Genomic DNA, 26,811 nt, shown 5'->3' with positions numbered 1-26,811 from the left:
CACTGCTGGCATATGATAGCATATATTACATTGGTGCACGTGCAGGTGAATGAACCGGTGATGGTGTGGCTGATCTGGTTAAGTCCTGTGATGGTGTCGTGGGTGTAGATATGTGGGCAGAGTTGACATCGAGGTTTGTTGCATGGATTGTTCCCTGAGTTAGAGTTACTATGGTGTAGTGTGCAGTTACTGGTGAGAATATGCTTCAAGTTGTCAGGTTGTCTGTGGGCGAGGACTGGTCTGCCACCCAAGGCCTGTGAAAATGAGGGATCATTGTCCAGCATGGATTGTAGATCCCTGATGATATGTTGAAGGGGTTTTAACTGGGGACTGTATGTGATGGCCAGTGGAGTCCTGTTGGTTTCTTTCTTGGGTTTGTCTTGCAGTAGGAGGCTTCTGGGTACACGTCTGGCTCTGTTGATCTGTTTCCTTATTTCCTCGTTGGGTATTATAGTTTTGAGAATGCTTGGTGGATATTTTGTAGGTGTTGGTCTCTATCTAAGGGGTTAGAGCAGATGCAGTTGTACCTCAGTGCTTGGCTGTAGACAATGGATCGTGTGGTGTGCCTGGGTTGGAAGCTGGAGGCATGAGGGAAGGCATAGTGGTCAGTAGGTTTTCGGTACAGGGTGCTGTTAATATGACCATCACTTATTTGCACCGTGGTGTCTAGGAAGTGGACCTCCCGTGTAGATTGGTCCAGGCTGAGGTTGATGATGGGGTGAAAGCTGTTGAAATCGTGGTGGAATTTTTCCAGAGTCTCCCTCCCATGGGTCCAGATGATGAAGATGCCATCAATTTAGCGTAAGTAGAGAAGGGGCATGAGTGGATGAGAGCTGAGGAAGCGTTGTTCCAGGTCAGCCATAAAAATGTTGGCATATTGTGGGGCCATGCGGGTGCCCATAGCGGTACCACTGATCTGGAGTATATATTGTCATCAAATTTGAGATAGTTGTGTGTGAGGATAAAGGTACAGAGCTCAGCAACCAGTTGTGCTGTGGCATCATCAGGGATACTGTTCCTGACAGCTTGTATTCCATCTGTGTGTGGGATGTTTGTGTAGAGAGTTTCTACATCCATGGTGGCTAGGATGGTGTTTTCTGAAAGGTCACCAATGCATTGTAGTTTCCTCAGGAAATCAGTGGTGTCACGGAGATAGCTGGGAGTGCTGGTGGCATAGGGTCTGAACACAGAGTCCACATATCCAGACAGTCCTTCAGTGAGAGTGCCAATGCCCGAGATGATGAGGTGTCCAGGATTTCTGGGTTTGTGGATCTTGAGTAGTAGATAGAATAACCCTGGTCGGGGCTCTAAGGGTATGTTGATTTGTTCCGGTGTTAGTATAGGGAGTGTCCTGAGTAGATGGTGCAGTTTCTTAGTGTATTCCTCAGTGGGATCTGAGGGAAGAGGCCTGTAGAATTTGGTATTGGAGAGTTGTCTGGCGGCCTCCTTTTGGTAGTCAGACCTGTTCATGATGACAACAGCACCTCCTTTATCAGCCTCTTTGATTATAATGTCAGGGTGGTTTCTGAGGCTGTGGATGGCATTGCATTCTGCACAACTTAGGTTATGAGGCAAGTGATGTTGTTTTTTCACAATTTCTGCCTGTGCACGTCGGCGGAAGCATTCAATGTATAGGTCCAGACTGGCATTTCGACCCTCAGGAGGAGCCCATGTGGAGTTTTTCTTCTTGTGCTGTTGGTGAGAGGGCAACTGTGTATCAGTGGGCTGTTCAGTGTTATCCTGAAAGTATTCTTTGAGTCAGAGACGGAGAAAGTAGGCTTCCAGATCGCCACAGAACTATATCACGTTAGTGGGGTGGAAGGGCAGAAAGAGAGTCCCCGAGATAGGACAGACTTTTCTTCTGGGCTGAGTGTTTGGTTGGATAGATTGACAATATTGCTGGGTGGGTTAGGGGTACCACAGTTGTGGCCCCATGTGGCGGGTAGGAGTTTATACATCTTACAGTCCTTTTTCCTTTGTAGAGAGGTGAAGAGAATAATGTAGATATCCTGTCTTATTTTAATGTAGTTCATTTGTATGGAAGTTTTGTTATTTATGAGAGTCTCCAGATTGGAGAGCTCTTTTTTGATGTTTTCCTGTTTGCTGTATAGGATGCTGATCAGGTGGTTCCTCAGTTTCTGTGATAGAGTATGGCATAATCTCTCACTGTGGTCTGTGTAGTATGTAGAGAGCAGTGGATTTTTTACCTTTGTCACCATTGGGCATGAAATCCCCAATGGTGACAAAGTGGAGAGGCCATGGCTTATGTACTCAAAAACCCAGAATGCTGCATACTGTTTTTGTTGCAAACTCTTCCAGTCTAATGTTTCAGCCACATTGGCTTCTACAGGAACAAAGGACTGAAAAAATCTGGCTAGAAATCTGGCATGCCATGAGAAGACAGCAAATCACCAGAGAGCATTCCATAGGTGGAAAGAGCTTGAGATGAGACTATGGTTAAAGGCCACCACAGATGATCAGAATCAAGAGAAGATTGCATCAGAGTCTCTTTACTGGCAAAACCTTCTGAAAAGGCTCATTGCCATTGTGAGAATGCTTGTTATCCAAAACCTAGCACTGTGTGGCACTTTCAGAACAGCTCTATGTGCCAAACAATAGAAACGTCTTTAAAACTGTGGTGCTCATGGCTGAGTTTGATGCTATACTCCAGGAGTACAAGAAGGCACAGAAAGCACCACTTTGATTATTCAAACAGATAAAAATGCCAGTGTTTACTATGCAGACAAGAAAAGTTACATTTGCTGTTCAGGCATTTGAAAGTTACTTAAATTTTATGAACAAGGCATTTTAAATTGTTAGTTCTCCTTTATTGGGGTAGGTAGCAGAGCAGTAGAAGAGTAGAACAGGAAGAAGGCAGAATTTAGACCTTTCAAAGATTTGGCCCAAACGAGGGGGCATAGAGGTGTCATTTGAGCTCCCTGCCTCAAGTTCCAAAATGTTGTGGGCCATCCCTGTGAGAGGAGGTCTGCAGTCACTGCACAGAGGAAAAAGGAGTTGGCCACGGACAAGGAGGAGATCCAGGGAGAGAGTAAGTCCTTGGGTACTGCCCTGAACTGGGGAGTCTGGCAGGAGGCTGAGAAAGGTGAAGTAGTCATGGGGAGTTAAAAAGTGGAAGTTAAATCCTAGTGAGGAAAATAGAAAGGAGCATAAACTCTGGCAAATGAAGGGTAAAGGTATAATTAGGAAGCCCAAAAAAGAATTTGAAGAACAGCAAACCACAGACTCAAAAAGTAATAGCAATTTTTTTTTAAGTACATCAGAAGCAGGAAGCCTGCTAAACAACTAGTGGGGCCACTGGATGATGGAGATGCTACAGGAGCACTCAAGGATGATAAGGCCATTGTGGAAAAACTAAATGAATTCTTTGCATCGGTCTTTCTGGCTGAGGATGTGAGGGAGATTCCCAAACCTGAGCCATTCTTTTTAGGTGACAAATCTGAAGAACAGTCCCAGATTGAGGTGTCATTAGAGGAGGTTTTGGAACAAATCGATAAACTAAACAATAATAAGTCACCAGGACCAGATGGTATTCACCCAAGAGTTCTGAAGGAACTTAAATATGAAACTGCACAACTACTAACTGTAGTTTGTAACCTATCATTTAAATCAGCTTCTGTAGCAAATGACTGGTGGATAGCTAATACAATGCAATTTTTAAAAAAAAGGGCTCCAAAGGTGATCCTGGCAATTAGAGGCTGGTAAGCCTGACTTCAGTACCGGGCAAACTGGTTGAAACTATAGTAAAGAATAAAATTGTCAGACACGTAGATGAACATAATTTGTTGGGGAAGAGTCAACATGGTTTTTATAAAGGGAAATCATGCCTCATCAATCTACTAGAATTCTTTGAGGGGGGGCCAACAAGCATGTGGACAAGGGGGAATTCAGTGGATATAGTGTACTTAGATTTTCAGAAAGCCTTTGACAAGGTCCTTCACCAAAGGCTCTTAAGCAAAGTAAGCTGCCATGGGATAAGAAGGAAGGTCCTTTAATGGGTTGGTAACTGGTTAAAAAATAGGAAACAAAGGGTAGGAGTGAATGGTCGGTTTTCAGAATGGAGAGAGGTAAATAGTGGTGCCCCCAGGGGTCTGTGCTGGGACCAGTCCTATTCAACATATTCATAAATAATCTGGAAAAAGGGGTAAACAGTGAGGTGGCAAAATTTGCAGATGATACAAAACTACTCAAAATAGTAAAGTCCCAAGCAGACTGCAAAGAGCTACAAAAGGATCTCACAAAACTGGATGATTGGGCAACAAAATGGCAGATGAAATTCAATGTTGATAAATGCAAAGTAATGCACATTGGAGAACATAATCCCAACTTTATGTATAAAATGATGGGGTCTAAATTAGCTGTTACCACGCAAGAAAGAGATCTTGGAGTCGTGGGTAGTTCTCTGAAAACATCCACTCAGTGTGCAGGAGCAAACAAAAAACCTGAACAGAATGTTGGGAATCATTAAGAAAGGGATAGATAATAAGACAGAAAATATCATATTGCCGCTATATAAATCTCTGGTATGCCCACATCTTGAATACTGCGTGCGGATGTGGTCGCCCCATCTCAAAAAAGATATATTGGAATTGGAAAAGGTTCAGAAAAGGGCAACAAAAATTATTAGGGGCATGGAATGGCTGCCATATGAAGAGAGATTAATAAAACTGGGACTTTTCAGCTTGGAAAAGAGATGACCAAGGGCAGATATAATAGAGGTCTATAAAATCATGGCTGATGTGGAGAAAATAAAAAAGAATGTGTTATTTACTCCTTATCATAACACAAGAACTAGGGGTGACCCGAATGAAATTAATAGGCAGCAGGTTTAAAACAAACAAAAGGAAGTATTTTTTTCACATAGTGCACAGCCAACCTGTGGAACCCCTTGCCAGAGAATGTTGTGAAGGCCAAGATTATAACAGGGTTCAAAAAAGAACTAGATAAGTTCATGGAGGATAGGTCCATCAATGGCTATACACCAGCATGGGCAGGGATGGTGTCCCTAGCCTTTGTTTGCCAGAAGCTCGGAATGGGCGACTGGAGATGGATTGCTTGATGATTACCTGTTCTGTTCATTCCTCCTGGGGCACTTGGCATTGGCCATTGTCAAAAGACAGGATACCGGGCTAGATGGACCTTTGGTCTGACCCACTATGGCCACTGTAATGTTCTTATGTACATTGTGCTCATCCATAACAAAATAAGGTAGAGAAAATAGTTTACATTTGTCTTTGAAAACACTATAATATTTAAAGCTCTTTACAAACATTAGCCAATTAAACTTCTCAACATCCTTTGAAAGAGGTGAATATGATCATTCCCAGTTTTACAGATGGGGGAATCTCAGCTAGGGATGTTGTTACTTGCCAAAGATCACAGAGAAGAACAAACAGGATTAGAACTTATCAGTTCTTCACGCTGAGTGCAGTGCACAGATCACAGCAGTGTGTATTTCTCTGGGATATGATCGCTGTTGATGACACAGAGGAATCACAGGCTCAGACTTCACCCCCCAAAGGATTTCATCAGTATTATCATGCTGTTTACTTATCCCAGCCCAATGTAACCTATCCCTTTGGCTCATAATGTACTATGTCAGTGGGCCCTGAGAGGGGAAGATACCTCCAGAGTTGCATGCCTGACCAGAAGCAAAGTGCTCTGCTTGGTTTGCTCATTTGCCTATTACTCCCAAAAAGCAGTTCCAGATCACTTCTACTTGATAGCAATGCTCATGTCTGAACAACTGAAACAAACTAAAAGATTTTTTGGTATTACGTTTAAATGCATAGAGTTCTTTTCTGTTAGCTTTCCAAGCAGAATTGTGGAAGGCTTTCCCCACTTTTAGCCTCCACACTTTGCTTGTTATTGGGTCGCACCTACTCCTTTTGTAATCAAACTAAACTCGCCTCCACATTCTGACACATTCCGTGCGCCTGCTATTCCCTGTCCGTCGTTACTTGGGCAAGGTTCACAAGTAAGTTGACCTTCTGTGTCTTGGTATGTTCCTGGTGAGCAAGGAAGGCACTGATTATGTTCTCCACTATAATAGGTTCCCATGCTGCAGGTAACTGAGGAAAGAAAAGCAGAATCTACTTAAGGACCTTCATTTTGATAATGTAGCTTTGCCTTCACATCAAACATTTATAGAAGATGGAACTCTTTGATTCACCCCACCATTATCAATGACACTTTGCAGATTTTGGGCCAATGGAACTAGGTCAGTAAATGGAACTAGGTCAATTAACAACAGCTGAATATCCATCCTGTATTGTTTAAACCATTAAATGATATTTTACTGCATTTAAACATTTATCAGACATATGCTTCCAAAAGAGTTAACTCAGTTTTAAAAATTTATGTTGTATTTAAAGCAAAATGCTCTTTCATAATGGATGGAGAATTAAGTGAATTTTTCATTTATAGTAGATACATGTAAGTGGTGGTTTTATGGGAGTTGTAGATACAAGATCTACATTCTGAGGGCATAATCAGTTGACATAACAATGTCAAAGATTTCTCCAAAGGCAATGCATCCCATCTCATATTGTATACTTCCTGACAGTGACATGGCTTAACTGGCAACCATTCTAAACACATACATTAATCCACATTTCCTGCTGAAAAAGGATATTTCCTTAAACATTTTATAGCATTAGGTCTATGGGGTAAAGCTTCAGGGTTGTTAGACTATAATAGCTAAAATTTTCAACCCAGCCTCTAAATTGCAGTGTGTGCATGTATGAACCAGGTAATCAAACATCTATCAAATCCACATTTGCAAATTCTATTCTGTTTGAATGTAAACAACTGGCTGTGTAAAATTTCACTGAAAAATGTATAGGTGGGTTTTGAAAATGTGACCCACAGTAACAGTAGTGGTGTGGTTAGCAGGAAAAAAAAGTTGTATTATCGGTGAAGTAGGAATATAGTGCTGAGAACTAGAGCAAAACAGTTAGCACCAGTGTCTGGCTAAAATCTGGCAACTTGGAAAACAGTTAAACCTTTTCCCACATAGAATTAGACCAGGCTAACCTGTTTTTGGTTTTTCTAGATTATTTAAGTATCTAACACATTTACTATATGGCTTACTGTTGACCAGTTAATTTTAAGGGGTTTTTATTTTTGAGTGCTGTAGATCAGAATGTAACTCCAATTTTTCTGGGACTTACCACATTTTCCATCCTGCAGCACTTGCCCTGTACTGCATGCCTCATGTCCTTCAGTAGCCTTAGCTGGCTTATGAGCCACTTCGTACTCTGTCCCAGAAAACTGAATGTAAAATTGCTGTTTGTTAATAGATTTTCTCAATGTTTTGATTGCAGTTTGCAGCTTCTGCTCCATCCTTTTCCGCACACAGTCAAGGTTACAGGTGTCTAGGTGGGAAATAAGAAGAAAACTAGAAGCAACTGAGATTCATGTTTAAGCAGAGTTGCTTAGTAAAAAATTCTCAACCAGCAAAATTCTCTGGTACTTCGTCCACTTCTCTTTATGTAGCAAGTGGCAAAGAAATTGTATTTCTTTTTTTAAATGCTAGCATTGTCTGGCTGACGGGCTGGGTTGACTTTAGGCCGTCTGCAAGGGACAGTCAAGCACTCTGTGCTCTTGCAAACTAAACTTTCCTATCCATAACTGCACATAGAGCTCTGATCTTGTCTCAATCCCAGCATAAAAAGCTTCAGGGTTGGTTCTATTGACTGTCTATAGACAGGGATATAGCAAACACATCACATCAACTGGCAGAGCTAAGCTGGCATCAAGTGAGCATACCCTGCACTGTTATGGGTTGTGGCAGTGACTATTGCTATGTGGATTCCTAGAGGTATTAGTAATTGTCCTCCATAGTGTATTTCCAAGGGTTTAATCCAGTTCACTTCTAAAAGACTCAATCTGGAAATGTTATTCCATAGTTTGGAAATGTTATTCCATAGTTTAACAACACTCTTAAATATTGAAATATTTATGATAGCATAAATTTCTATTTGATTTTATACCCTAATGCTACAACCTGGAGAGCCCTAAACAATTCTGCCCCATCCTGAATCTTCTCCACATGCCAAAATGTAAGTATGTTGAAATGCATGATAAAACATGTTTGATTTTCAGACTGGCGTTCAGCAATCTATATTCTAGGAGATGTCTTTGTGGCCGATGGTGTGAGACATCTCCTAAAAGGAAGCAGCAATGAGCCAATCCTGTATCAATGAATGTATCTCTTATTAGTAGAGATGAGTCCAAATCAAATCCCAAGATCTAAATACTTCTGAACTTAGTAGAAGTTTGGCTCCAGATCCGATCTTGTGACCCATCTGCAGCTATTAGCTGAATTTCATGCTGAATCCTAGTTATCCTGACTGCAGAACTTTCACTGAAGTCAATGGAAGTTCTGAGTGGGGATGGACTGTTCCATTATGGTTTGGGTAATGTGCTTTGTAGACAGGCCTGGTGAAACAGCAGCAGAGAGATACTGGCAATTGTCGACCACAGTGAGGCACTGCTATACGATTTCCCCACAGAACTCCAGAAAAGGTCTTCCACACACCTGAGACTTCCTCAGACTTCATCTCCACTTCGAATTCGGCAGTGATATGGGACACTTCTTTTGATGGTGACTTGCGGCCCCGACGTTTTTTCTTGGAGGAATCACACTTGAGGTTCACAAAGGTCACTTGGCAGTTGTCTGTACAAGGGAATTGACCTCCTTTGCATAACAGAAGTGACATGGAAGAGAAATCAAGTAGCAAGGTAGCAAGTGACAAGCTGGTGTGTGATATTTCAGCTGGGTTAACATTAATGCTCTGGCAGATTTTGTAACATTCCACATGCATTGTTAGACATACCCTTATTTGTGCAATTTTTTGCTTTTTGTAAGTGAGGGCAGGAAAAGAAGCCCATACAGCACAGACAGAATGGCAATGCTTAGCTGTGTGTTGATACTGTTTGTGTCTTTAATAGTGATAATAAATATTTTTCACATACTATGTCTAAGGATGTGGAAGCTCTTTTCAAACACTAGATAAAAATAATGTTTTACCCTTAGTTTATTGATGATTAAATTAAATCAGACTGTTCACTTGCATAATGTCACATTACAAGAGAGAGGAAGAGCAAAGACCAAATGTAGAAGTATGGCTTCACACTTGTGTTCTAGCCACTAGGCAACATTTATATTGTGATAACCATTAGGCAACAATGTTTTTCAAAATTCCTTTGAGTGGAAGGCTATAAATATATTTTAGAAGGTTTTAAGTTTTGTGTATATGGCCTAGGAAAATTGAAAAGATATTTAAAAACACAGAGCTACTGAGGTGGAAGGGAGTTATCTCAGTTAGGAGACAACTAGATAAGCATTCATGTGCCTGTACAGAGATTTCAGGGATATTCACCTGGCTTTTAATAACTGAGGGTACGTCTTCACTATGGAGCTAAACTGGTGTTGCTGCAATCAATATAGCAGCATCGATTTAGTGGGTCTGGTGAAGACGTGCTAAATCGATGAGAGAGCACTCTCCTGTCAATTTCTGTACTCCACCTTCTCTAGAAGAGTAAGGTAAGTCAGTGGGAGAGCGTCTCCTGTCGACACTGCATGGCACCGCTGTAAGTGGATCTAGCTTTGTCGACTTCAGTTATGTTATTCATGTAACTGAAGTAGCATAGCTTAGATTGAGTTACCGCGGTAGTGTAGACAAGGCATCAGTGCCACAGTGGCCTTTCAGTGCTGTAGTGCACAACTCTACAACACCAAAGCCACCAAAAGTATTTTGTTTTGGGTATAGTATTATATTATATAATCTTACCGTGTAATCATACAATTGGTAGCATTCATTCAAATCAGATGAAATTACAGATACAAGGCAAATAGCTAGCAAAGTATAAAGCAAATACAGCCAAGAAAATACACTTACAATATGGGATGAAAAAGATTTTCTGTGACTTTCAAAATGGGTTTGATAGCCAAATGTTATAGAAAGAAAACAACCATGAGGACGATAGCACTTTAAGCAATAAGATAATTATTTTACTGGTGCTTTGAAAATTAGAGAGAGGAGAATAGTTACATTGTAGGTTAAGATAAATTATGAAATTAAATGAGAAACAATCTTCAAATCCTATTATAATATTCTATTGTTTCTATTTAGTGTTCATGTGTGATTTTTTTTAAATAAGGAAATTTCCAGACAAATCTATGTTAATTGGGAATTAAGACTGAGGCTACAGCTCAGTAATTTAGAGTAAAATACATTACTGGGATGTTATAATTATACCAATACTAAGCATTATAAACCCAGGAATTTCAAAATTAACATATTTGGACTTCTTTTAAATTTAACAGTACGGCATGGAAATATACAATTAGGACACCCAAACAACCTTAACTCTGCTCTGCAGTGACACCAAAAGGAAAAAAGAAAAGAAAAAAATCTAACATATCTTTAAAAATAATTTGCCATAATCTACTCAGGGAAATCTACAAAAACCTCAAACCAGAAGCCTGTAATTGATGTGCAGGTAAAGTCCCAGGTCAATCTGTTGCAAAAGCATTCCAAACTAGGACCTCAATTGATAAGTACGGCAGGGGAGGGGTAGCTCAGTGGTTTGAGCATTGGCCTGTTAAATCCAGGATTGTGAGTTCAATCCTTGAGAGGGCCAAAAGTCTGTGTGGGGATTAGTCCTGCTTTGAGCAGGCAATTGGACTAAATGACCTCTTGTGGTCTCTTCCAACTCTGATATTCTATGATATCTAGTTTGTGCAAGGCAAATGCCTCTATTTTGACTTCACTTGACATCTCAAAGACATGCCATGGTATATGTAATTAAAAATGGTTAGATTTTTATCATTTAAAATCTCTCTTTTCTGTTCAACTTTGAAAGGGATGCTCAGAATGAACCTTTTCTGTGTTCCTAACAACAGCCTAGATTATCAAAGTGGAACCAAACAGTTTTCACAATCTACTTTCCATTTCACTGTTTATGTTGTTTATTTACATTTTGTCCTTCACTCTATTTGGGCACTCAGTCTAGAATGGTTAATCTCACTTTTGTATTTAGTCAGCTTCTCTTTCTTGGTCCTATAAACACAATTGGATAACAATCCCACACTACTGAGGTTGCAGTTACTACATGGGAATGTTTAAATCAAAAGAAAGAAAATCTTTAAAGAATTCATGAAAATATTTATACTCATATCAAGATTTGTAAAAATCAAATGCTGGGACTTCATTTCTGCTTTTGCTAAAATTAGAAATTATGTCTAACTCACTCCACTTTCTTGATCTTTTTTGTAATACCATAGCCTAACATTCCAGTATAAGGGAAGCAAACTGAAGACTGCATGGTATATTACAGTGATTCTCAAGCTTTTGTACTGGTGACCTCTTTCACATAGCAAGCCTCTGAGTGCGACCTCCCCTTATAAATTAAAAACACTTTTAAATATATTTAACACTGCCATTTGGGGCCAATACCTGGCAAAAACAACTCTAAGTTTTCAGCACTGTCAAATCTAAAACCTAGCCCAAATTCAGTTTGAATCTGAATCCTGGCCTGAACTTAATTAAGGTCCAAGTTTGTAAACCATAACTTTTTCCATCTGCACAATAATCACAAGTTATCAAAACAAACTAAAAGAACCATTGCTGACTCTCTGCTCACGCGTTACGAGAAATGACATACCTATAATAGCTTGCTTCCCAATGTCTTTAATCTTTTCTTTGCTGCGAGGCCGTAAATGGCACTTTGCATCTTTAATTTTAAAGCGAGCTTTCTGCTTGATCGGTGGGGCTAATGAATCTGTTGAAATAAGATTAAAAGTTACAATTCTTAATGTAGTCTTAAAGGGCCCTGGCACCTATTTTTGAAATGAAGCTGTAGTCTCCTTGTAACATAAAGGAGAGACAGGACTCGATGAATCTATAACTCTTTCTTTACCTTGTGTACATTCTATATGTGACTCTTGAATTAATTTCCATATGACTACTTTTCCCATAAACAGATGAGAATACTCTCAGGTCTACAGACTCTCACCAGCCAATGAGAGTTTGTTCAGTGAGTGAGATTATACCCTGATATTCAGCGGGTGGGCAGAGATTTGAAGAAACCAGCTGAACTGGCATTCTTCCTTGCGAGCTTGCCTGTGCAGTCTTGGTGGTATTTGGCTGCATTAATAAAACTAACTGCTATAATTTTTCTATCTCTGCTCCTGACTCCCCAAATTACTAAGGGTTTGATTCCGATGTCATTACTCTAATGTAAAATTAATTAAATGGAGTTACACTGTTGGCAGTTTAAAACTATCTCTTGCCTGTATGGCAAAAAGAACTGCCTTTAACTACTTTACTGCAGTCTATGGCTCGCAAGCTCTATTCTCCCTCTTTCAATCAAAACATGTCTTGCAGCAGCAGCTGCTGATGTTAAGCTTGCAGGACTCTGCAAAAGTTGCTACACAACTCAGGATTGACTGGCAAATGTAACTGTTGCTTGCCTTTCTAGCACAGATAACTGCCTTTGAACTACTTAATTGTAGCTGAAAAACCTACACCCAATCTCTCTCCTTCCCAGTCAGCACGGACTTCTTCTGATGAGAGCACTAACAGACAACACAGCTAAGTCTCACGCATGCTCAGCAGTGCGTCACCCGTTTTTCCTGTAGCATCACTTGTGCAGCTTATTGGTTATCTACTAAGCTCATACCCCAATACCTCCCAATATACATTATGTATATATACAATATTTATTTATAAAACTGGGAAAATATAACCAGAAGATAAATCAACTCTCCATTCAAGGAAAATAGGCAGTGAAATATCTAGAGTCCTGATAACTTAACATCAGCAGATGATTATAGTTAGTTGTATGATGCTTCCCATTCTAATGTCCTGTTTTCAGTTGCTTATAACTTAGCTGAACTTTAAACACTGGGGCTGAAATTTTTGATGTGGGATGTCTGCCTCAGGCTGGCTTATTTTAAAAAGTTTTAGCAAAAATAGTTCAGCCATTTTGAAAGACAAGATTATGGAAAAATATATTGTTTGCCCATGTTAAACAAAATTCTTACAACCATTTTGTTGAGAAGCTCTGGCACCTCCATGCTCTGGAGCTAGGTTTTAAAATTTAGTGCGAGGGTAGGGGAAACCCTGGTGCTAAGAGTGCCTTTTATAGCCCCTGTGAAAATGTGCCCAAATTTGGCCACGTTACAAAATGCAGTTTGCACATGCTCAGTTAGAAACCTGTTACAATTTGGCAGCTAAATTCTCAAAAATTCCATCCTCACTGAACATAGTCTAGCCCCTCAAAACTCCTGTCTGTTTACTGGACTGTACACGTGCCATATCCCCCCCAGCGGCTGAACATATTCCTGCCCAGGATCCCTGGGAACAACAGTATGCAATCATGTAGCTAAAGACGGGAATCCTAATGAATATTCATAAGGGGGCCTAAGGGCTTGCATAAACAACCTTAATTATGGCATTTCCTAACTTTTAAGTGCTCAACTTTCAACCCTAACATTCTTTTAAAATACTTCTTTGGATGCTATTTATATATTAGATATCTATCAATATCTATTTATATTTAGATATATCAAAACGCATGTGCCCACACGCGAATTATGTAGTACACACCTGCACAATTGGGAAGCGTTGTGTTGCGTTTCTGTTGGGCTTTGCCTTGCTGGACTGGAACTCCACAGCTCAGTGTGTAACTATTCTCTGAATCTGAACAGAAATGAAAAAGTGGATGTAGAGTGAGGCATATACAAAAAATCCTTTCTGACACATTCCCCTCACTCTTCACTAATCAGCATGAACACACAATTTTTGAATAATTACATCAATTATCTACTTTGTGTGTCTAATTAACATTTGGAAGGGTTGAATGGACACAGACTTGAGTTTGCCAAAGTCTACCTGTTTCCAATTGTTGACTACAAAATTTATGTTCTTCCATCATTGGAATTCCACATCTTATACACAAGGTGTATGATGCTAACCATGATGCTAACCATGAATCATTTAAGGGCAATGATCAGCAAATACCTTATTGTGTTTGTAACTCACAATCAATGGGCTTTGATTATCTCACTTAATTCATAAATACATTACATGCTTTACTGAGTAATTCTAATTTCAGCATTTTGACGGAAATTTTAAAAGAAAAATATAACACTTCAAGTGCCATAATAGGGTTTATTCACTACATGGTCAAAACCATGCATTTGTGTGTGCAAATTAAGTACAGCTTTTCACCTCTCTCTGCTAGACTGATAATAAAACTAGAATCTCTGCACAGCATTTAACAGCACCAAAAGCAAATACAAAAGGACCATATTGTACATAAATCTCTGAAAGGGAGAGAGAAGATATAGGAACAGTTAATATTAAATTAAAAAAAAATCTATGTAGAGAACAGGAACCTGTAGTAAGTGATACAGCAAAATATAGGCAAAAAAGGATGAGGTAATTGGCAGTGCATGTCTAACTGAGACCCAGACAGACTAGTTTTGTAATAGTTGTTTCTAGTGTCATGTTGATGTAGCAAATAACACAGCTGAGGATGGGTTTGTTGCCATGCAGTTTATTTTCAGTCTCAAGCGTAGGAAGTCTTCCACCACAAAACTAGATCTGATAGAGAATGTCCATCTGTTGTGTGTGTCTTAGGATAAAGTTGAGATGAGGTAATTGCTCTGTTCAGCTCATCCCATTGCTCTGCCAAGTGCCTGCGTGAGCGATGAAGTTCTTCGCGTTGCGGCATTGGAGTTGAAGTTGTTCATTATGGCTTACAGTACCTTGATTAGTCTGGAACCTGCCTGAGGCCTCCTTTATCTCCATGCCATACTGCCACTGCTGGGCTCCTGGCAGGGTGTGTGCATGTGGGCCCCTTTCTTTGGAATTCGCTCCCTACCCTCGTCCAACTACCCAATTAGGCTGACTTCCAGGATATAATGTACAGTCCATCTTTCTAAGCAGATATTTGGGGAGGGCTGAGGTGGCTCTATTGCTATAATGAAGAACTGGCTGGAATTAGTTGAAATTAATGATTTCATTTGTTCAAGTTTCTGGAATTTGCTGAACTGATACTTTAATTTAGTCAAGTTTCTCTTTAGCATTGTATTCTAGATAACACATTAGTCCTTCACAGCCTTTCACTATTTTTTAGTACTTCTTTTATTGTTTTCTCAAATGTTACCTATATTTAATTACGTAGGGCCCAATCCTGCAATGAGAGTTGGAGGTGCTTAGCAAGTCACAGGATCAGGCCCTTATAGCGTGCTGTAATTGTGTTTAATGAGCATTTGCACATGTACTTTAATCTACAAGTAATGTTTCCCTCCTTGTATTTGTTCACAATAAAAACTTAATGAAAATGTTTTGAATACAATTCAAAACAAAACAAGGTCATCTTATGTACAGAAGTAGATATGAAAATGCAACATTGTACCAACCTGGAACAAAAAGTGTATTGGAAGAGCATGACAAAAAGCAGCTCTCTATTCCTCCTGATTTACTACAGACAAGTTGAGCCTTAGGAGCTGGTTTGGCATTTGGGAGGCATTTCACCATCTCTGAGGAAAAAGAAATAAAAAATCAGCCTGTGCAACCTGGCAGCCTTAGCAGGCTGCTCCCTGACAACAGTGAATCACAGTATTACTAGCATAGACAGGCATGAACAATAATCCATGTCCAAGCATCCCTAAGATTTGTGTATGTTGTGGGAGAATTATCTGGCATTTGAACCTGGATCTGGACTTAAAGTTTGCACCTGGCTCATATCTTTATAATAAGCTGAGCCCAAAATCTGCATCAGAAAATCCCCCAATCCCAGAATGCTCCAAATCCAGATCTAGATTTTGAAGCTTGGGTGCATTACTAGTTATTGGAGAAATTCAGTGCAAAATCTAGTCTCAGAAGTTGGCGAGTAATAGTAGTCGTATGAGATCCCTTGCCTTTCTTTCAGTAATATTACCCTATTCATGGCGTACCATGGGACCCACTGCAACAACAAACACGGGAGTCACTTTCACTAAAACTTGTTTATTGAAATTCTTGACAGAGTAGTGTTTCCCATTTCCCATCTCCAGCACTCACTGACTATGCTCCCAGCACCGCTTTCTTTTTAATTCCTGCTCCACTCTCAATTTCCTCATCTTGGAATAGAAAACCTCCAAAGAGGGCTGAGATGCTTCAGGAAGTGCTAGGGATGAGTCAAGCAAGGGATATTCTTCTCTCTGAACCAATGCCCCAGCACACTGCTTTGAAGAGACACTGCGCTACAGAAGGGGACATCTTTCAGATGACACTCAAATAGAAGTTCTGACCACTCTGTATCAATGTAAGTACCCCTGGCATGTACCTTTAGAGAAGTGTAACTCTTGTGTACTGGAAGCATGCCAATCAATTGCAATTCCTACCTAAATCCTCCCCACAGTTTCTTTACAGGAGAAAGGCAGAGTCTTCTGTAGCATTTAGTTTAATGACTGCTAATTAAAGTTGAATTTGGATAAGGTATTCCTCATTTCCCGTCCTGAACTGTTATGCAATTTTACTGTGAGCTGTTCAACAATTTCTGGGATTCAGCGCAGAAGTGACTGCATGTCAGCAATGGATTACGTGATACCAATAAAGGATTTACATTGAAATTCCTTGAGATGCAAAGAACTATTTTAAACAGAAATCATTATTATAAACATAAATTACTGTTATGTGCATTTCTCAGCTGTAGCCAGTAGGTGTCATCAGTATCCACATCAATGCTATGATACCTAAACACTTTTCTTTTGCTCTCTTTTATAACTTTCTTTTTTATATTTTGTTTGAACTATGGAGTTGAAGGGTTGTTAGGCCCTTCTTCAAGCAGGTACTAAAGGGTAAATTGGGTTTTCAAAACTACATCTAATTTCTGTATGGCTAATCCTGCTTACAACCTATACAAAATCAGCAGAGACATATATGGGTATGTGTACACTGCCATCAGAGGGATGATTGTGGCATGGGTTGTCATACCCATACTAACATGGCTAAAAATAGCAGCAAAGATACAGCAGCACCAATTGATGCAGGTTTGCACTGTATGTACCCACAAGATCCCTGGTGCCACTAGCTCTGAAGCCCATGCTGCTGCATCTTCACTACTATTTCAACAGTGCTACCTAGAATAAAGTTAGCACAGGTATGTCAACCCATATCAATGTAGCACTTGGCAGTGTAGACATACTCTCATAATAGTTTCCTGACACACCTCATTAGATAGCTCTTGCTTTATAAGATCCCATTGGCTGAACTCTGCTTTTCTTCCTGCTGGGTTCCAATACGGCAACTATACTGCTTTGTATACCGCAGTGATTGGGAGTTTAGAACTGCAGCATCAAAACCCAATGGACTGACAGCCATGCCTGTCTGGGATCCACCCATGATAGTCTGCCAGGTTCAAAAGTGTGGGTGGAACTAAGCAGGGCCCAGATAAAATAGACCAATTAAAATGGATTAGTTGAACAATCTTGGCTGGCTTGTGCTGAGTAAAATGGGAGCATGGGTTAGAGCAAGGGTACCGGACAGAGTCCAGATAGCTACATTATATTCGCGGCTTCCCTGATCTATTGTATAAATGTGTGCAAGTCCCTTCAACCTCTCTTGATTTCTGAATCTGGAATAAGGGAATAATCATACTCATCTCCCTCACAGGACTGTTTTGATGCTTAATTGAATAAAGTTTGTAAAACACTGAAATCTCTGGACTGAGAAGATTACTGTATAGAAGTACAAACTGTTACTATTGAGCTTGAATGTTCATGAGTTACTGAGCATTCACTATATATTCTCATGTTGTAACAGTAGTTTCTAACATAGTTTTCTCCAGACTATGCTGGTAAAAAACAAGGAGATCAGCAGAAAGATTATGTTCATTGTACTCCTTGTTAGAAATATAGGGGAGAAATCTTTATCCGTCAAATAATAATGGACAACATCAGTCAAGAAGGATGTTTTATTTTCAGGCTTCCAACAAGGTATTACAATGAATGAAGAAAAAATTATGACTATGAAAATATTCTTAAAAGAGCCTTTTATTGTAGGAACAATTTTTTTTAATAGAATGAGGGGGAATACAATACAATACGTTATTGGTGTAATTATATACTACATCTCAAAAGATTATCATTCCTGTTGTTAGCTTATGGCTCATTTTTGAGGACTAGTTTGTACACTGGCAGGATGACAATCTAGATGGCCTAGAAAGAATTTTCCATCTCTAGTTCCTATAACAATACTTAGCTTGAATACAGCACTTTTCTCCCATAGATCAGAAAGAACTTTACAAAGAAAAGTGGGGAAATTGAGGCACAGAATAGTGCGGTGACTTGGCTGTGATCACAGAGAAAGCCAGGGGAAAAGCTGGAAACAGAACACAATCCCCTCATTTCCAGCCCAGTATTTTATCCACGTCACCAAACTGCCTTCCCTATATAGATGGGTATATTCTATTAAATAAACTTCCTTATCTATTATTCTATCTGGCTACCAATACATGCTTGGCAATTACATTAATTCCTAGCAGTTTTAAATCTAAACACAGCTTTAGGTTAAATGATTTCTCAAATGTCAGCACCATCATTTAAAAAAGGTAGAATTCATATGAAATTGGCAGAAGGGGGCAGACAATGTCTGTTTTGTATGATAGGGAAATATTGTGGAATGTCAACATGACTTCACTTTGTTATTCTTCAACTTTTTTTATTAGCTATCCATCTCTGTGCCTTTTCCTTAGGCATTTCCTGTCTTACAAGGCAGTTGAGTCACTGTACTTGAAGCATGGTGGCATTTCATGCATCAGCTATTGAACTCATATTATGCTTTATTTTAGCCAAAAGGCCAAGGAGCAGTCAAACCGCTAGGAAGAATCTCTGTTTTCAGAGGTTTCTAGGCTGGCCTTAAAGACCCATTCTGGAATGGAAATGGGAAGACAAGATCGGAGTGCAGGAGTGATGTTTGGCCATATCCTGCAAACATGAATGGATGGGAGTAGTCTCATAGCGAGATTACTCAGATAAAGTTACACACATGCATAAGTATTTGTAGTTTGTGCCTTGGTGTGTGTATGTAAATTCTTCTCCTCACAAAGTCTGCTCTGTTATTTTAAATAATAATAAAAAGTATAACAAAACAAAACAGCCCCAAAGGCCAGGCCCGCGTCTATAATAATAGGAGATATACCAATCTCCCAGAACTGGAACAGACTTTGAAAGGTCACTGAGTCCAGCCCTCTGCCAGCAGGACCAATTTTTGCCCAGATTCCTAAGTGGCCCCCCTCAAGGATTGAGCTCACAACCCTGGGTTTAGCAGGCCAATGCTCAAACCACTGAGCTATCCCTCCCCGTCTCCATAGCTTGTGCCCTCAGGCATTCATGGTCAACCTTTTCTTGGAGAGACTTCCCCTGGGGACAAGAGGAAGTTCAGGCTATGTGTCCATTCTGTCATTGACTTCTGTCAATTAATGCTTATTAGTGTTAGCAGTGGTTGCCATTTTTGTGATGTGAACATGTCCTTTAGAAACTGATGAGACACCATCAATTGATATCACAAAGGCCATTACAGAGCCTTAAATAAAAACAACCTTGAGGCTTACAATGTGCTGCTGTTTTAAACACATGGCAGACACTGTGGTCCTCACCAGGCCAGAACACTGACTGGAGTAAGTGGGTGTTTTGCCTGAATGAGGAGTGCAGGATCAGGCCCCAAACACAGCTATCAGAAGGTGCTCAGGTAAAAAAGAGTTTTACCATTGTTAATGATAGGTTAACCTAATGCCACACCCACCAACTTCAGAAATATGTAAATCAAATGAAAATATGTTTCAGAGATAGTGCCAGAAGACATTGTCCCAGCACAGTAGCTTCTGTTGTGTTTAAAATTAGACCCATAATGCTACAAAGCTCAAGAAAAAGACCTGGCTGTAATAAAGGTTTAACCATGGAGTACCTGACTACACACACTGAGTGTCACAGACTCCAATGTGGTCCATCAAAAATAGGTTTCTATTTCTGACCTTTCCAAGTTACTGTACCCAAGAGGAAAATAGGCATGATGCAATCACATGAAAGTAAAAGTTACTTACCAACACAGTCCTTTTTATTCCAGTGAAGCTTCTTTCCAGGTGGACAGACACACTCATAGCTCCCCATTGTATTAATGCACCCATGGTCGCAGCTACCGTTGTTGATGCTACACTCATCAACATCTGAAAATATATTTAAACAGATCAGTAGTACTATACACTATGTAACACCACACACATATTGTGTACTAAAAACATACTGTGCATAAGCCCATACGTCTCTATTATACATATCATATAGAGAATTTATATAATTATATATAAATATGTATAATGAAGACAGCAAAACATTTTAATACACAGAATATCTGAGTATCCTTATACAGACACTCACACAGCCCCTAGTCCTGCAAAGACTTATGCACGTGCTTAAATTACTTACTATAACTGGTCACACTAAAATTCATGGAATTACTCACAATACATAAAGCAGATGTGTAACTCACTGCAGGATTGGAACCATAATGCGTATTGTATAACAATGACAACTTCAAAGCAGTACATCTCTGTGAGATTTAATCATTTTGACTTATCAGAAAGATACATTATTCATAATGTAAGTTGTATAATAGAGGGGAACAGAACATATGTTTTAAAGGATGGATTGTGATTAAGGGAGAAAATACATATTTGATGGGAATGGCATATTAAGCATAATTTGTTTAGTCTTTTACTCAGATGGAAGTAATGAAAAGAAGGAGTCTTGTTATAGCCAGGCAAAGCAATTACCAAAAATGTGTCAACTGATATTCCAGTTAAAGGCTTTAAACTTTAGAAATATTTGTTCAGAATTAAGCATTACTTGTTTAATTTACTCAATCAGCATTTATGTAAGATTTCATTTATATACTGGAATAATACACAGTAAAAATATTCAGTGCTGTTGCAGCCATTGCCTGTATGAGCTTGAAGAGAAATCCAGCTCTGAAATTAATTCAGAGATCATAATGTATGGTTGTTCCTAGACAGAAAAGTAAGTTTGGTTTTGGCCAGTATAAACCCATTATTCTGCAGTCATAAAGTAGTTAACAGTATATTCAGTGCTGTGTTGCCTACTCTCATGGTTTTATTGCAAGTCTTGTGCTATCTGGTGTTTTTCTTCAATTCCCAGATGCTGGAATCAAGAGACTGCATGAAAATCTTAACTCTCATATTTTTTAAAGAGTAAAGTTTCTAACTTCCATGGTTGTAAAGAAAAGCTGGGAAATATGAAGCAACTATACCATAGAGGCTCAGAAAAAACACAACACGGTCTGGATGAAAGATGAGATTTTTCTAAATTAATAATTTCATGATTTTTTAGGGCCTGACTTAAGATTTTTGAATGTTTGGGGTTGGCAATACTGAAAAGTGAAATGCCAGCTCCCTGGCTCCCTGCCTGCCTGGAAGGTTCTTGTCAGTTTCACTTTTTGCCAGTAAAACTGAGAAAAGCTTTTGTGGAGGCTAAACACCCTGACTCTCTGCCTCTTCCCAGCTTCAGGGGCAGAGAGATCTGGAGTGATCTGACTCACCCACAAAGCACTGGTTTTCTGCCTTTCTGGCCCTGGAACTGGGGGAAAGGGGTGGATGAGGAGGTTGGGCACCCCAGTTCTCTGCATCTCCATACTGGAACAGGAAGATTCTTATCAATTTCCTTTGTGAAATTGACAAGAACCTTTCAGGTCAGAAGCTGGGAAGTTGAAAAATTCTGTTTTGGTTCTCCTGAAGTGGAATTTCTCTCAAAACCCTTCTAATGAAAAATTCGGGATGAATGTTTTTCAAAAACATGATTTTTTTTTTTCTGGGAAAGGATTTTTATGTTCTGGCCAGCTCTAAAAAAGATGCCTGGTTTCAAAGGTGCTGGATACTTGTAGCTTTTATTGACTTATATAGGCCTACTTGCATGAGTAATTACATATTTTGAGGGGGGTTTGCACAGTCAGGCAGTGTCAGACTAAGGGCTATGAAAAATATACACTTTAAGTACAGATGGCCTTTACTGTAACACATGTCTCTAGCAGAGCTCCAGTGAGAGCAGTAAGAGTTGTGCATGCAACTGGAGGGGAGGAAGGATAGCTCACCAGTTTGAGCATTGGCCTGATAAACCCAGGGTTGTGAGCTTAGTCCCTGAGGGGGCCATTTAGGGAACTGAGGTAAAAATCTGTCTGGGGATTGGTCCTGCTTTGAGTAGGGGGTTGAACTAGAAGACATCCTGAGGTCCCTTCCAACCCTGATAATCTATGATTCTATGCTGTGGCCCATAATACAGGAACTCCCTTTCATTATTAGATACTACTAAAGAAAGAGAGAAAAAAAAATAAGACAGAACTAGTCTGGAACAAAGAGAATCCTGCCAATTCCCTGCCTCAGATAATACAAATTAAAAAGTTTATTAAGAACCAAACTTAAACTAAACCTTTTTGAAGGTTCTGAAATACTTCCCCCCAGTTGTCTGAACTCTGTGCCACATGGACAATACTCACCACCATGATTTATTTATTCTATCATAAACATACTTCTCCAGGAACAGATTAAAACTAATGACATAGGTCTGAACAGCAAAGGTCAGCTCCAGATCAGGATCTGAACAAGGGTAGATTCAGATCTGAGATTCTGGTTCTGCCCATTATGGAAATAAGGCCAGCCATGATATTTGGATCTGAATTCAGTCTTGCCCAAAGTTTATGCGTATTTGGATTTAGGGTTTGGGTCATGACCCATCTCTTATTAAAAAAACAAATGGGGCCTCTTTCAACCAAAACTTTGGAGTCTCCAAAAAATAAGCATCTCCTCTTCACTCCCTAACTGGCATAGATCCTTATAGCCCTCAAATCTGATCTTGCTTCTACAACTCCTCTAAAATGGACTCTTCTTCCTAGTTCCTCCACCGAGATGAACTCCTTGTACTTCTCTAATCCAGTTCTTGGATATTTTTGCAATCTCATTAATTCACTGCATGCATATGCTTTCTCCTCCTAGAGAAGTAAGACATGGATATCATAAGTAGAGGTCTCAGTTTATCCTCACAGAAACTGGGGAATTCAGAATTCAGACAAAAACAATGGGTCAAATTCTGCCTCAGTTACTCCTGTATATGTCAGCTTCAAATTGAGTTGTATGATCATTTAATCAATTTAATTGCCCCATTATCCCTTAGCAGTGACAGACCTTGCTAGTAATATGTAGGGGGAAATATTACATACAGTACTCATGTACATCAGAATGGTGAACACTTAGAGCCAGATTCTGCTCTCAGTAACTCCACTGAACTAAATTAACTTATTCTCTTTTATGCTGATAATCGTGTGACTGAGAACAGAATCCGGCTCTGAACACTTTGCTTTTGTGGGTTTAAAATTAGACCCTTAAGATTATCTGAATATACTTTTGTTTATAGCTTAATACACATTTTACTCAGATTACACTTTGCATAAATTCAGGGTACTCTGGCAAAACCACCAAACTCTACTTTTACCAAACAAAACTTATTAGTTTTAAAGTAAAAAGAATGAATGGAAAATTCCTTTTGAACCTCAAGTCTTTTCTCACTTTAATTTAGATTTAAGGCTGCAGGATGGAACAAATGAACTCTCATATATTGTGTTTACCCTGTATTTTTATAATGCTGATCTGATTAGTTAAAAGCATGGTTCAGACTAAATACACTTAACATGTTCCACAAGAAAAACTATTGTTTTCCTTTGACCAGTATTTTTAAATGTTCAGGTAGGAGACCACAGAAATGCCTCAGAGTATGTCTATGTTGCAATTAAAAACCAGCAGCTGGCTTGTGACAGCTGACTTGGGTTCATGGGGCTTGGGCTGCGAGGCTGTTTAATTGCCACTCTGGGCTTGAGTGAGAGCCCAGCTCTAGGACCCTGTGAAGTGAGAGGGTCCCAGAGCTCAGGCTCCAACCCAAGCCACAAAATCTACACTGCAATTAAACAGCCCCGACGCCGGAGACCCATGAGCCCGCATCAGCTGGCACAAGTCAGCTGCGGGTGTCTAATTACAGTGTAGATGTACCCTCAGACTGATAGCCAGTGTAGTGGCAAAAAGTTGTATACTGTGATACAGCTGCTGCGCAGTGGACTTAAATTCAAAAATGGGCACGAAATTCTTCGTTCTTGACCATGCTGAGGTTGTGCCTATAGCAAAGTTTATACAGGACATGCTATGTGAGGAAAAATGGCCACATGGCTATGATGCTGTCAAAACACCTTGTCATATGATTTGCCAAACACCACTAGATATTCCATATCCTGATCCAAATTACCAGCAGTTATGAATTATGTGTGAGAGATAGGTGTGTTTCATTAAGCATAGGACTGGGAACAAGTATACCTGATTTCTAGTCCTGACTCAGCAAACCTTTAGCAAGTCACACAAGCTATATGCCTCAGTTTCCCCATTTATAAAATGGGGATTCTACTAACTTTTCTAACTGGAGAGGATTAATTAGATAATATACATAAAATGATTTGAATGTGGACAATATTTTGTACGTGCTACGCATTAATAGCTAGGAGCAAAGGGCCAGATTTAAATTAACCAACTAATTAAGAATATATTGAAGGTAGGCTGATATAAATGATGTGTATTTATTTATTTAAAAACAACAGAACTATTATATGTAATTATGTCAGTAAGAATACTATCCCTCTTCTATACCTTTGTATGTTGCTTGTCAGCTGAGGTCCTGATCCTGCAAATACATGCATGATTCCCATCACAGGTTAAGAAGGGTTAAAAACCAGTGAGTCATATTTATTACATCTGTGCTGCAATTAATTAGTTGCTTTTCAGCCAACCAGGGCAGGACTAAGACAGGTCAGGTGACACTTGGGCCTTATAAGAGGCAGAGAGAGCTCACAGGGAAAAGAAAGGCTCCTGTGAAGGGTCTAGAGCTAGGGCCTGCTCTGCAGGAGCCCAGAAGTTCAGGAAGATTCATTCTGAGGGAGCCAGTGCCCAGTACTGGAGCAGGGGAGAAGACTCCACAGTAATCCCAGAAAGGGGAGTGGGAACAGAATGCAGAAGATGGGCTGATCTGCAGAGACTTTGGATGTTAGGTAGACTTTCATGGTACACAGAACTAGATGCTTCTCAACTGGAGGGCTGTGTCATCCACAAAGTCAAATGGTCTTCAGGGGCTGGCTAGGGTGAGGACCCCTGCCAGAAGAAGCTCTGATGATAGAGGACACTTACAGCAGTGAACATAATTGCTTACAGCAACTTTACCATTGTGGAAGCTATCTGAAGTGTTGTTATAGCCATGCTGGTCCCAGGATATTAGAGAGACGAGGCACAGGCATAGTTTGACTGCTATATTGCAGGGAGAGGGGGGCAGAGTGCATTGCCCACTCACGCGTACACATGTGTATGCGGAAGGCAGTTCCCTTGGCTCCTTGGCTCTCTCTCCCCATCTGCAGTGGTACTGGGCAGCCGGTTCTAGGGGGAACAAGCTGGCTTAACAGGGGAGCCGAGCTGCTCCTGGTGGCCTCTGGGGCACCGGCTCTGCAGCGATGTCACTGCTCTGGTGCTGCCACAGCTGCCTCCCTGCTGGGGCTGTGGATATTACTACTGATGAGGGGATGCCACATGCCGGACTCCTGCTTCCCCCTGCTCATTCCTGTATCCCCTTTTCTTTCCCATCCCATCCCCCTTCCTGTCCCCACTGTCCCCTGACCCATCCCACTGTCTACCCCTTTCCCCCAGCCCATATATGCTCTCCCCGTTGTAGAGGAAACAGGCAGGCATTAGGGCTCAGGAGGTGGCATCCAGCTGCCGAGGCAACGGCCCAGAGCACAGGGGAAAAGCTGCCACATCCTGCTCCCTGTGAGCCAAAACATCCCGGGGCAGGGGGAGCGGTGCAGTGTGGGAATGACAGAGCCCCCTTCCCAGGCAGGTTGAACAGAGCAAGCCCTGAAGGGCAGCTTGCAGCTCACAGAAATGGGGCAGGGAAAATGGCACATGATCCCCTGTGATACCCTCCCCACACCTCATCTCTGTGTGTGGGGGCAATATCCCACATCCCACCCAAACTAGGCCCAGCAGACAAGGTGGGTGAAGTCATATTTTTTACTGGACTAATTCCTGTTGTGAAAGAGACAAGCTTTCAAGCTATACAGAGAAGACTTGAAGAAGAGCTCTGTGTAAACTCTATAGCAGGGGTCGGCAACCTTTCAGAAATGATGTGCTGAGTCTTCATTTATTCACTCTAATTTAAGGTTTCGCGTGACAGTAATACATTTTAATGTTTTTAGAAGGTCTCTTTCTAGAAGTCTATAATATATAACTAAACTATTGTTGTATGTAAAGTAAATAAGGTTTTTAAATGTTTAAGAAGCTTCATTTAAAATTAAATTAAAATGCAGAGCCCCCCGGCCCGGTGGGCAGGACCTGGGCAGTGTGAGTGCCACTGAAAATTAGCTCGCGTGTCACCTTTGGCATGCGTGCCATAGGTTGCCTACCCGTGCTCTAAAGCTCATCTCTTTCACCAACAGAAGCTGGTCCAATAAAAGATATCACCTCATCCACCTTTTCTCTTTTATATGGAAGTTAGTCCTGTGTGCAAATTGTTGCAGGGTCAGGGCTTCTGGCTGCAAGTTCTTCAAGGAGGAGACAATGTTTTCCTGTGTGCTTGCACAATGTGGCACACAATGGTGTCACAGTCCTGCACTGTGATCCTGGGAGGATGACTGTTGTGTCCAT

At 40.4% G+C, this 26,811-nt stretch overlaps 1 protein-coding gene across 13 annotated transcripts in view; it reads right to left on the bottom strand.

Annotated features, from left to right (window-relative positions):
- The window catches only part of SCUBE1 (signal peptide, CUB domain and EGF like domain containing 1), a 310,551-nt gene that overhangs the window by 36,104 nt on the left and 247,636 nt on the right, over positions 1–26,811 (bottom strand). For 6 of the 13 annotated variants that reach the window (XM_030540072.1, XM_030540091.1, XM_030540108.1 and 3 more), the window contains 8 exons: positions 20,122–20,244; positions 15,458–15,577; positions 13,638–13,730; positions 11,692–11,808; positions 8,998–9,030; positions 8,561–8,698; positions 7,191–7,394; positions 5,928–6,089 (listed from right to left, as the gene is read on the bottom strand). In XM_030540072.1, the coding sequence (XP_030395932.1) occupies positions 5,928–6,089; positions 7,191–7,394; positions 8,561–8,698; positions 8,998–9,030; positions 11,692–11,808; positions 13,638–13,730; positions 15,458–15,577; positions 20,122–20,244 (990 nt within the window). Of the gene's footprint in view, positions 1–5,927; positions 6,090–7,190; positions 7,395–8,560; positions 8,720–8,997; positions 9,031–11,691; positions 11,809–13,637; positions 13,731–15,457; positions 15,578–20,121; positions 20,245–26,811 lie in introns of all 13 variants that reach the window. The other 7 variants (XM_030540087.1, XM_030540098.1, XM_030540137.1 and 4 more) reach the window with 2 other exon arrangements.

Source organism: Gopherus evgoodei, chromosome 1 (genome assembly GCF_007399415.2).
Source record: "Gopherus evgoodei ecotype Sinaloan lineage chromosome 1, rGopEvg1_v1.p, whole genome shotgun sequence".
Taxonomy (NCBI): domain Eukaryota; kingdom Metazoa; phylum Chordata; order Testudines; family Testudinidae; genus Gopherus; species Gopherus evgoodei.
This window is presented reverse-complemented; position numbering and strand designations above follow the sequence as displayed.